This window comes from Dermochelys coriacea, chromosome 21, assembly GCF_009764565.3.
Source record: "Dermochelys coriacea isolate rDerCor1 chromosome 21, rDerCor1.pri.v4, whole genome shotgun sequence".
Lineage (NCBI taxonomy): Eukaryota > Metazoa > Chordata > Testudines > Dermochelyidae > Dermochelys > Dermochelys coriacea.
Genome location: NC_050088.1, coordinates 5,842,899 through 5,855,574, shown reverse-complemented (window position 1 = coordinate 5,855,574; position 12,676 = coordinate 5,842,899). Strand labels below are relative to the sequence as shown.

Genomic DNA, 12,676 nt, shown 5'->3' with positions numbered 1-12,676 from the left:
TTCCTGCATATGTAAATTTGCAAATTTACTTCTTCTGGATGCGAGCAGGTTATTAAAATAAGATAGTATTATTTTGGTTTTACTGCTAATGTGGCAATCTACATTAAATAATTCAGAGACTTGAGTCCTGTTACCTGTGTTTGAGGCGCTAGTACATCAGCTGCTCCTGAAAGATGCCCAGTCTCTTTTGTAAAACTGGGTAGTGAGTTTAAAGACCCTTATTAAACTGTTCCAGGGCATTTGTTGAATCCAATCCTATATGTTGCAGAAATTGTTGTTGCACTGTGGAAAACCAAAAAACATTCACAAAATTACCACTGTCTTTCCTCCATCCAAGCTATGGCATAGGAAAGGGATTCTCTGCAGTGCAAGAGGAGAAACTTTCCACAATAGTGCTGTGAAATTCTTCTGCGCCTTGGGATTCTCATTCCACACATGTCACTTCTGGAGTCATTGAAGTGAATGTTCCCTTCCAGCCATAATAGCTTTTAATTATTTTAAGAAGTGAACTGGAAAACAGGGTCTTTCAAGGGGCTTGTTCTGGAATTTAGCTCTGTGTTTGGCGCTTAACCATGAACTGGTGCCTTGAAAGGGTTAAATTACAGGTTTGGGGTTAAAATGTATTCAGGTTCAAGAAGCGTTGCTGTGCAGACACAGTGTTCTGGCTGCACTTGGCAAATCCTACAGATCGGCTCCAGAAAAAGCTGCTAACAAGAAACATCTTGGTCTTTGGGAGGGGGTTTGGTTTGGAGAATACGCTAGCAAGCACAGAGTCAGGCGAAGAAGATCAGGTTTTGCTCTGAAACTGGATGCAGGGCTGCCGTGAGATTATAAACAGCAGTCATAAAGCAGGATATGCTTCTGCTTGCGAAGTCAGCTCCCCAAAGCCTTTCAAAGCAACACAGTCCCCAAACCTCTACATCCCTTACAGGTTTTTTGCTCCAACTGGCCTTACTTTTCAACTTCAAAGGGTTTTAATATGTCCCTGTAGCTAATACTAAAAGTCCTAGTGGCTGCTTCCATAGTGAGCGTTGGCTTATTCTTGTGCTATTGGGAACCTTTGGGCTTGGAAAGAACTCCTGTTTCAAGGAGGGTGCAAATGGAAAGAAGCAGAAGGGCTCCTTGGTTGCCAGCTCCCTTGCTGTGATGTGTGGAGCAGCAGTGGCTCAATCAGGCCTGCCTTGGCCTCTTGACTGGATGTAAGGTGTTACCACAGCAGCTGCTATGGGAGCGGAGAGCAGAGAGTCGACCGCATGTAAATAAATCCCTGGCAATGATATTCAATCTGTGTGAAGAATACAGCTATTGAAAAGAGGAACAGTCTGACATGTTCTTTCTTTCCCAATACTGCGCGTGCTGATTGAGGGGGATGTTAGGGAAATGGAAAAATGCCTTAGTGATTGAATAAAGAAATCGGCAAGCAGCAAAGTTTTCTTTGTTTTTCAGTATAGATTTCAGCTAGGAACCTGTCAGATCAGGTTGTCAGATCCTCGGAGGTGCATCTAGAGGAGTTCCTCCCTCCCCAGTAAATGACATAAGCCTTATTTTTCCTTCATTGACCCAAAATGTTCCATTCCCAGCAGAAGGGGCTTAAAGAGCACAGCAGCCAAAGCTAGCCCCCTTGATTTAGATGTTGGTTCCCTAGCAGGAGGTGTCGGTATTGTTGGCTCATACTAATCCTCTTCTCCCTGTCTTTTGCAGTTTATCTCAATTCAGCGAAGAGAACATGATGGATCCCTACAACTTGGCCATCTGCTTTGGGCCCACACTGATGTCTGTGCCTGAAGGCCACGATCAGGTCTCCTGCCAGGCTCACGTCAATGAGCTGATCAAAACCATCATCATCCAACATGAGAACATCTTCCCAGGACTGAGAGAACTGGAAGGTCCAGTCTACAGCAGGGGTGGAAGCACTGAGGATTATTGGTACAGTAGGCCAGCACGTAGTTATGTTCTCATTAACTAACTGTGTGTTGTAGTCATACACACTGCATTGTGTCAAGTTCAAGATTCCAACACCAGTCCCAGAATTTAAATTTAAAGGAGTTTAAAAAAAAAAAAAAAAAAAGGCGGTGCGGGGGGGGGGGTTGTGGAAAGAACAAGATGGCTCTTGTCCTTTCAGGGAGCCAGTGACTTACATGAATTAGGTCCTGTAGGAAATAGCCAGTGAACCAAATGTCAAACCTGTGCTTCATTCTGTTGAAGGAGAATAAATGACCACAGTTAGTCTTGTAGCTCTGATGACCAAATCCTCTGGAGGAAGCCACACAGCCACTATTTTGATTGTGTTCATCCCTTACTTTGTTCTTACTTTTTTCATTCTTCTGCCTGTTCTCAGTGACATTCCTTGAGGTATAGGGTTGATTGCAGCTGAACCTAGAAAGCTGTAACATGGGCTAGTTTTCAGGACAGTACCGATCTGGGTGGGGGGGAGTGAAATACAAAATCACCATTTCCATCCAAACTAAAACCCCAGGAGGCCTGGCCGTGCAGTCTGTCAGAAGGCAGCATCTGGAAACAATTGAGCCAGAGCGGCTCCTGTCATCTGGGGTGGAAGGTTGTGGAGGGAGGGGAGGGGAGGTGTTTGCTTTCCTAGTGGTTGAATCGATCTTGCCCACCTCCTGCTGACAGGAAGAATGTTTAACTGTCTCGCTGCCCTTGCCCCAGGAAGGCAAATGATTTTCTTGTATTGATATTAAAAAAAAAAAGCAAGTCACTCTATTGGCAGAGCTTATTGACTTTTTTTTCCTACCGTATTACAGGATAAGATAACTCATCAACCATCTAACCACTAGATATGAGATGTGTGGAGAGGCTGTTTATAAAAAAGGGCTATTGCAATGGCATTTTGATTGATTTACTCTTCATGGCTTCCATTGGTTTTACTGGCTGGCTGAGCTTTATGGGCTGACGTCTAAATCCTTTCAGAGACTTGTATTTTCATCCCATCCACCTAGGTTTCCCCTAGGTGGATAGGAGCTGTCATAAGAAATGAAAAAGTTAAATGTTTAGTACGTGATTATTATTACAATTAATGTGGTGTTTGTTGTGTTAAAGTGTACATGGAACTTGACAGGGATGTGTAGGGGACAATCCCTACTACAAATACAGTACATGGTGAAGGGGTTTTGTAACTTGTGTTACTCTAGTGTCTGGCTCCCAAGTGCTCTTTTCACTTAGAACTTGATTTGGAAAACGTGAGGGTGCCTGGCTTCAGACGTGCCATTGGATCCACAGCTGAGAAAGTGACCATGCCAAATCATGTCCTCCTATGCTGACAGTCGCTGCATTTTGGGGGCGGGAAGGCAGAGTCTCATCTGCCTTAAAAAATACGTTAAAATGTCCTTCAGGTTCCCATCACTTATGTCGATTTACTTTGCTTGTCTCTATTTTTCTTCTATCTCCATACCTCCTTCCCTCCCCCCTCACCCCCCGTTTCCTACTTAGGGGAGAATCCAGGGAGGGGTGGAGTTCAGCGTGATTTAAAATGTTTGAAGAAATTAATCAGGGAGAAGCATCTGGTTACCATTCAAGCCTTGTCATAGCTGTGGTATTAAGTGGTTGTTAGTTATTGCCCACAGGGCTTTCTGCTGTAGAGCTTGCACGTGGCAAATTGGATCCCCTCTTGGCTGAGCTGGTTCATCAAACAAAGGGAGTTGAGTGCATTTGCACCTGAACGCTGCCTCTTCCCCAGCTTTAACCTCCTCTGCCTTCTCTTGTCCTCACCTAGTAACGTACAAATGATGATGCTCCAGTGCAGAGGCCCCCCGTGGCTAGGAGCCATCCTTGATGTGCGCTATGCACATTCCTTTCCATGCTCTCGCTGTGCAGCCGTCACTTTCAGTCGGCAGCTGCTGGGAAGGATTGAAATGACTTGCGCCGGGAGCCGAGAGGGCGGGACACAGTGTTGGGTTTGTAGTTGAGATTTAGGTCCTTGATATGGGCACCTTTTTTATTTAAAAAAAAAAAAACAAAAAAACCTATCCCATGTCGGTGTGTCTGAGCAGATTGACCCCACATGAGAACAACCTCATATACAGAGTTAATGGGGGGGGGGGTGTCAGAGTCAAGGAATCTTATATGAGAACATGAGAATCAATGAGGAGAACAGTTTATAAAGATGCTCAACTTGACTTGCATTCCTCTGGCAATATATATTGCCAACACTCCCTCAGTATTCGCATAGCACTCCAGCATCCTAGCACTCCTCCTTACAGCATCCAAGCACCCAGGTGATCATTCGAGAGAAAAGATCTCTTTACAGCAGGGGCAGGGATTTTTTTCGGTTTGAAGTGCCGTATGAGGGGGGAGGGAAGAAATGTGATCCTGCTTCTCTTTTCACAGTGTTTAGATCATTAGAGCTATTTGTATGCTACATTACTTCACAATCTGGGTGAAACTTTAGCCAGTAATACTATAGCCCTCCTGGGGCTTTCTGTTGGCTTTAGATTCTTTTATTAAACTTTGCAGAGTGTTTATCCTGCCTACTAAAGGATGGGAAAGTTAACTAGTGCCTCGTGAGGTATGGTCTTTGAAGAGGGCTAGGAAGCAGAGTGATCGTTGTGTGTACTGAGTGTAATGAGATCCTAGGATTGTTCAGGCTCCTCTTCTTTTCCTTTTTCTCTTCTTTTTTTTAAACAGGGGGAGATAGATCTCACTAACAGATTCTTAAAAAGCGAGTATGAGGCGTTGGTGAACTCCTGCTCTAACCTTTTCAGGGCTAAAAAGACTGATCAAGTTCTGACCGTCTGAAGAGATGTAAAAACTGCTTTTGAGATGATTTAAGGTCTGCTCAGTCTGGCTCATGGAGGCCATAAACCTGTCTACAAAGGTCTCCAGTCCTTGCTTCATTTCAACTTGAGCAAGCTAAGGCTCTAGAGCAGTGTTGCCCAAACTTGGGACGCCGCTTGTTCAGGGAAAGCCCCTGGCGGGCCGGGCCGGTTTGTTTACCTGCCGCATCCGCAGGTTCGGCCGATCGCGGCTCCCACTGGCCACGGTTCGCCGTTCCAGGCCAATGGGGGGCTGCGGGAAGCGGCAGCCAGCACATGCCTCAGCCCATGCCACTTCCCGCAGCCCCCATTGGCTTGGAGCGGCGAACCGCAGCCAATGGGAACCGCGATCGGCCGAACCTGCGGACGCGGCAGGTAGAGCAAACAGGTTTTCCCTTCAACAATATATTCCTGTATAGGGGAGGGGAGAGTGTTCCTCATGCAGAATTGTTAGCGATATACTAACGGAGCAAAGAAAGAAAGTCATTGCTAACTGGCAGATGCTAGATGCGATAGCTGATGGATTCCTTCATCAAGTAGTTGCTGAACCGACTAGAGGGGATGCCATTTTAGATTTAATTTTGGTGAGTAGCGAGGACCTCATAGAAGAAATGGTTGTAGGGGACAATCTTGGCTCAAGTGATCATGAGCTAATTCAGTTCAAACTAAATGGAACGTTTAACAAAAATAAATCTGCAACTAGAGTTTTTGTTTTCAAAAGGGCTGACTTTCAAAAATTAAGGAAATTAGTTAGGGAAGTGGATTGGACTGAAGAACTTATGGATCTAAAGGTAGAGGAGGCCTGGGATTACTTTAAATCAAAACTGCAGAAGCTATCGGAAGCCTGTATCCCAAGAAAGGGGAAAAAATTCATCGGAAGGAGTTGTAGACCAAGCTGGATGAGCAAGCATCTTAGAGAGGCGATTAAGAAGAAGCAGAAAGCGTACTGGGAGTGGAAGATGGGAGGGATCAGCAAGGAAAGCTACCTAATTGAGGTCAGAACATGTAGGGATAAAGTGAGACAGGCTAAAAGTTGAGTAGAGTTGGACCTTGTAAAGGGAATTAAAACCAATAGTAAAAGGTTCTATAGCCATATAAATAAGAAGAAAACTAAGAAAGAAGTGGGGCCGCTAAACACTGAGGATGGAGTGGAGGTTAAAGATAATCTAGGCATGGCCCAATATCTAAACAAATACTTTGCCTCAGCCTTTAATAAGGCTAAAGAGGATCTGAGGGATAGTGGTAGCATGACAAATGGGAATGAGGATATGGAGGTAGATATTACCATATCTGAGGTAGAAGCGAAATTCAAACAGCTTAATGGGACTAAATCGGGGGGCCCAGATAATCTTCATCCAAGAATACTAAAGGAATTGGCACCTGAAATTGCAAGCCCATTAGCAAGAATTTTTAACGAATCTGTAAACTCAGGAGTAGTACCGAATGATTGGAGACTTGCTAATATAGTTCCTATTTTTAAGAAAAGAAAAAAAGTGATCCGGGTAACTAGAGGCCAGTTAGTTTGACATCTGTAGTATGCAAGGTCCTGGAAAAAATTTTGAAGGAGAAATTAATTAAGGACATTGAAGTCAATGGTAAATGGGACAAAATACAACATGGTTTTACAAAAGGTAGATCGTGCCAAACCAACCTAATCTCCTTTTTTGAAAAGGTAACAGATTTTTTAGATAAAGGAAATGCAGTGGATCTAATTTACCTAGATTTCAGTGAGGCATTTGATACCGTGCCACATGGGGAATTATTAGTTAAATTGGAGAAGATGGGGATCAATATGAACATCAAAAGGTGGATAAGGAATTGGTTAAAGAGGAGACTGCAACGGGTCCTACTGAAAGGCGAACTGTCAGGTTGGAGGGAGGTTACCAGTGGAGTTCCTCAGGGATCGGTTTTGGGACCAATCTTATTTAATCTTTTTATTACTGACCTTGGCACAAAAAGTGGGAGTGTGCTAATAAAGTTTGCAGACGATACAAAGCTGGGAGGTATTGCCAATTCGGAGAAGGATCGGGATATTATACAGGAGGATCTGGATGACCTTGTAAACTGGAGTACTAGTAATAGGATGAAATTTAATAGTGAGAAGTGTAAGGTTATGCATTTAGGGATTAATAACAAGAATTTTAGTTATAAATTGGGGACGCATCAATTAGACGTAACGGAAGAGGAGAAGGACCTTGGAGTATTGGTTGATCGTAGGATGACTATGAGCCGCCAATGTGATGTGGCTGTGAAAAAAGCTAATGCGGTTTTGGGTGCATCAGGAGAGGCATTTCCAGTAGGAATAAGGAGGTTTTAGTACCATTATACAAGGCACTGGTGAGACCTCACCTGGCATACTGTGTGCAGTTCTGGTCTCCCATGTTTAAAAAGGATGAATTCAAACTGGAGCAGGTACAGAGAAGGGCTACTAGGATTATCCGAGGAATGGAAAACCTGTCTTATGAAAGGAGACTTAAGGAGCTTGGCTTGTTTAGCCTAACTAAAAGAAGGTTGAGGGGAGATGTGATTGCTCTCTATAAATATATCAGAGGGATAAATACCGGAGAGGGAGAGGAATTATTTCAGTTCAGCACCAATGTGGACACAAGAACAAATGGGTATAAACTGTCCACCAGGAAGTTTAGACTTGAAATTAGACGAAGGTTTCTAACCATCAGAGGAGTGAAGTTTTGGAATAGCCTTCCAAGGGAAGCAGTGGGGGCAAAAGATCTATCTGGCTTTAAGATTCTACTCGATAAGTTTATGGAGGAGATGGTATGATGGGATAATGGGATTTTGGTAAGTAATTGATCTTTAAATATTCAGGGTAAATAGGCCAAATCCCCTGAGATGGGATATTAGATGGATGGGATCTGAGTTACCCAGGAAAGAATTTTCTGTAGTATCTGGCTGGTGAATCTTGCCCATATGCTCAGGGTTTAGCTGATGGCCATATTTGGGGTTGGGAAGGAATTTTCCTCCAGGGCAGATTGGAGAGGCCCTGGAGGCTTTTCGCCTTCCTCTGTAGCATGGGGCATGGTTGACTTGAGGGAGGCTTCTCTGCTCCTTGAAGTCTTTGAACCATGATTTAAGGACTTCAATAGCTCAGACATGGGTGAGGTTTTTCATAGGAGTGGGTGGGTGAGATTCTGTGGCCTGCACTGTGCAGGAGGTCAGACTAGATGATCAGAATGGTCCCTTCTGACTTTAGTATCTATGAATCTATGGCAGTTCAGCTCGGCAGGATCATTTGGGAGAGTGCATGAATTCTCTCCCCTTTGTTTTCCACTTCTTACGTGTGTGATCTTTGCCAAGCTCTGTCTCATTTCATATACTCGACAGTGGTGCTTAGGCATCTGTAAATGGACTTATGCCAGTTAATCTGATATGGGAGTCAGTCATTTGGTAAAATTAAGACAAGTACATTTTAAACTGATCAGAAGAAAAAAATCTGAAGCATCCTATTAAATTGTGGAATAATCTCCTCTAGGGCAAATGAGACGTTCCGTAACTTGGGTAACTAACTAATGAGAGCAATGGATAATATCGTGTAGAGAATAATCCTCGACTGGCCAAGATGATGAACTAGCTTTTTATTATGCCTTTTTCATCTGTAACATCTAAAATCTTCTGAGGGCCCAGTTATGAGATCTAAACTCTGGTTTCCCTGATGTACATAAACTGAAAAAGCTGCTCCAGGTGCTCATGGAAGTAGAGAGTCAACTTGATTTTCAACAATCTAGTTTTCAATGCATGTAGGTGCGTCCACTTCTAAAGAGTGCCTGGCACAATGGAATCCAGGTTTGGTACCACTTTGTAAATCTCCTAGTATTCATAGACACAGAAATGTAAGTCTGGAAGGGACCTTTTAAAGTCATCAAGTCCAGCCCCCTGCACTGAGGCAGGACCAAATACACCTAGGTCATCCTTGAAAGATGGTTTTTAAGAACACGTTCAACCTGTTCTTAAAAACCTCCAATGATGGGGATTCTACAACCTCCTTTGGAAGCCTATTCTAGAGCTTAACTACTCTGTTAAGTGTGACTGTTTTTGTAAATAGTAAAATGACTTTCCTCAAGTGTAATGCATTGAATGTGTTTCCTCCCACTGCAGTGAAAGTCCTCATGGAGAAACGGCCTCAGCAGAAGATTCAGTTCAGGATATAGCAGCTGAGCATCATACCAGTGATGATGGTACGTGTTGCATGTTAGCTGTCCAGGGGGTTGGGGTTTTTTTGGTTGGGAGTGGGGATGTTGTCTTCAGTTTAAATTCCAAGTGCCGATAATCTGTTGGTGAATTGAATCAGAAAAACTGTTTGCAACATGCACCAAAAAATTGGAAGGCATGTTCTCATCAGGAAACTTTCAAAACTACTTAAATAAATCCTGTTTTCCAAAGTTGCCTTCCTGCAGCAGCAAGCATAGACAGACTTCTGTCTTCCAAAATGCTCTACACAGGCTTTTCTGCTCTCTTGTTGTTGAAATGGGTCTTTGAGCTGGGTAGCATGAGCTAAGCAGAAAGCCAAAGAGTCAACATGTCCGTGCCTGCTCTTCCACTCCCCTCTCCATGTGCTGTCTGCCAAGCTTCTTCCCTTTCAGTGGCCTTGGCAGGCAGCCGCATGTTCGTAAGTTCCAATTGCTTTTTTAAAAAAAAGTAAGAAAAAACCTCTCCTATATTCTCCTTGCGAGCCAGTCTCAGGGACAGGGAATCCCTGCTGATTCTTGGTTTCTGTTGAGGATCTCCTCCACTGCCCTTCTCTTGGCCTGAGTAACTATGAGGGGATCCGAGCCTCACACCACTAAGTAGCCTCTGCTTGACCTTTCCAGCCATCTCCTGATGCTCCCCAACCTTGTGCAGAGTCCAGGGAGGAAGAGACAGTACAGCCCCAAAGTTATGGATTCCAGTTTCTCACCGCTGTTGGCGAAAATGCTCTCTTTTAGGGGTTGGGGAAAACCATGCACATGAGCTCCTTGTATGTTGTCAGTACCAATGCATAACAAAGTGCAACTGCCAGGCCGAAGCAGCAAAACTGACTCAGAATGGTGATCAATGCTCAAAGCCAACTGACCAAATAGAAACAGAAATGCATTGTGTCGTAATGTCTGCCGGTTGTAATTGTCCTAGAGAAGTGCTTGTGACTACAGGAGCTGCACCATCTTCAAATGAAAATGTGACTTTTTTTCAATTTGATTTGCATGTTGTCTTGAGTTATTCTTGCACAGCCTACTCAGTAGCATTGGCTTGTTCTCCTACACTCCCCCTGCTGTCTCTGCACCAGTGGTTAACCGGCTAACCTATTCCATAGCTTGGACACTTTCATATTGGCTTACTGTTGCTGGCGCACTAACAAGGAAGTAAAGACTGATGTGCCGTATTGTCTGCCATCTCTGTTAGAAATGTGGCAGTCAAGGAGGAAAACTAGTTCTTCAACAGGGAAAAACACAGTCAGAGATTTTTAATCCAGCTTGTTAGGGGTATTACAGAGAATATGGGTGTAAAATGATGTGCCTCTCGTGTCCCCTTTAAACATCTGGTTCCTCTGGAAAGTCTTGGTCCCTTTGGAAAGCTTGGGAAAGCCTTTCCCTTTGTTTACCTACCCAGTAAGGAATGACATCACTCAAATGAAAGGCAGACTCTGATGCCTATTTACCCAGGACTATCATTCTGTTTGCGTACACTCTGATAGGTGAATGTTCTTGGCTGGTTTTTGAATGCTATTGTTGAATGGTTTGTGTAGCAAAAGGGCAAGGTGATTTGAGATGGGTTGTGGGCTAGAGCTGGGCTCCATCCCAAAGCCACTGGGGCTTGGTCTTGAGGAGCATCATGCAAGGTGAGATCAGTGTTGGCTTGGAACAGCTTCCCACAACCTGTATCGAGCATATGGAGTTTGGCACCTGGAAAGGAGGAGAACTGTACCTTTGTCACTGCTGAAGGATCAGGAGGGTTTTGTTAACTGGGAGGGAAATGAAGGTGCCTTTTTGGTAGCAGCAGAGAGGTGAGTTAGACACCCAAGATAGGCTCTTGAGAGGTGTCTTGGCAGGCCACCTGGTGGAGGGTGGCCAGAGATGCAGCTGGTGAGGGGTGCTGGCAGAGCAGGATCTCTTTGTAGCCACCCGCATGGGCCTGCTCTGCTTAGCACAAAATAGGGCCTTCAGGGCTAACTCCTGAGATGAGCCAAGTGGAGGTTAGTGGGGCTCAGATCCTCTCTGAATTTGGCTCTCAGTCTCTGAGAGAAGAGATTGAAGGGCCACTTGATTTGGATTAAAGAGTTCAGCTTCTCTCTCAGCTCTGGGAGTGGTGCTGAGAAGCAATCCTGACCAAGTGGGGCTGTCATCCGAGGCATGCTTAGTAGCATAGGCTGGGTTTGCAAACTAAGTTCTTTCACGCTTCGGTTGGTAGTTGAATCACTTTCTGGATGTGAGGTGACAGAAGTTTATCCATCACGCATTCAACTAGCCACTCGCAACACACAACCACCTAGCTGGCTTCAACATGCTACTCCATACCATGGGGGCCTGGTCTGTTTAGTAGATGCCTAGTGACAAACATGTGAGCCTGGAAAATACTTCACCACTTACCTCTAGGGTCCGAAGCAGGATCACAGAGCAGAGAGTTGGAGGGAATCAGCATCTAAGAACAAGGCTGTGGTTTCTGGAGCTGCCATTCTGTTATTGTTCATTGCGATGGAAGAGTGATCAGACACTTGGTGACTGGGACTGGCACATGCAGGTCATTGATACAGTGAGGATGCAAGTGCATTTCCATGTTCACAAAGTCATGAATTGGTGCAGAGACAGTCAACTGCTGCTCTCCAGCACAGACCTTTGAGACTAGGAGTGGTAGTTGTGTTTGGCTTAGTCGTTTGGTCTTTATTCCCGGCTCTTTCCTTGGAGCTTGAGCCCAGTAGGGAAGCAGTACTGGAAATATGAGTCTAAAACCACGTGTCTGGCTATAATCCAGAGTCCTAAAAGGCAAATCGGAAATGTAAGAAATCCGAGTGCACTGCTCATGTGGAATAATAAACCATTGTTAATGAAACAAAGATGAAATTTTTACACACACGAAATCTGGTCCCCTCACTTGTAATAAAATGTAAAAATATGAACATTAAGTTTTTAAATGGTATGAATGAACTGGTTCCAAGAACCAAATAAGCAAGAGGAAAGAAGGGGGCCAGAAGCAGATAACCACATGCTCCAGGGAATCTGGACTGGGTGGGGGGAAATGTTTTCCAAGCTGAAAACAAGTGAGCTATTTTTCACTGATGCAAACACCTTGCAGGCTGGTGTGGGCGGATGACTGGAATCCTTTGTGGCTGTCCGTAGACCTGCCTGAAGTGTATAATTTAGTAGAAGCGCTGCCGTCTATTTTTGTGTTAGGAAAATCCATTATTCGAGGCTAAATCCTGCAAATGTCGTGCCAGCTTGGTCTTAGCCCTTGGTCTGTCCACGCTCTGCAGCCACAGACACTAATCACAATTCTAGGATGGGTAATAATTTTGTTCTGCTGTTAGACTGATCAGACGATGGTACTACAGCCCCTGTTCACCCTGCAGGATTTATGCTGCTCAGAGACCCATGTCCAGGCCACTGCTGATCCAGGGAAGCCCTAGATGGCCTAATTCCTGTGCACAGGCTTTCCCCAAGGAATAACTTAAAGGGCTTACTTCTTGATGTTTGTTTGTGTTGGGTTTTTTTGGGTCATCTCTGGCTGGCCATGGCACTGCCAAAGGCAGCCATGAAGAAGCCTCCCCTAATCCCAGTGGCAGGCTAAAGACAAAATAATGGCATGTCTTTCCTTGGCTTGCACAAGGAACAGGGTTTGTTGCTCTGGAAGGATCAGGAAAAGAGCTATGTGATCCCTGAAGTGTGCTGCTTTAAAAAGAAGCCAAAACTGCCATCCAGAGG

General features: G+C 44.5%; 1 protein-coding gene across 1 annotated transcript in view; it reads left to right on the top strand.

Moving 5' to 3' along the window:
- SRGAP2 (SLIT-ROBO Rho GTPase activating protein 2) overlaps nucleotides 1-12,676 on the top strand; it is a 144,077-nt gene that overhangs the window by 115,260 nt on the left and 16,141 nt on the right. Inside the window, 2 exon segments of the mRNA XM_043500671.1 lie at nucleotides 1,702-1,926; nucleotides 8,883-8,962. Of these exon segments, the coding sequence (XP_043356606.1) occupies nucleotides 1,702-1,926; nucleotides 8,883-8,962 (305 nt within the window).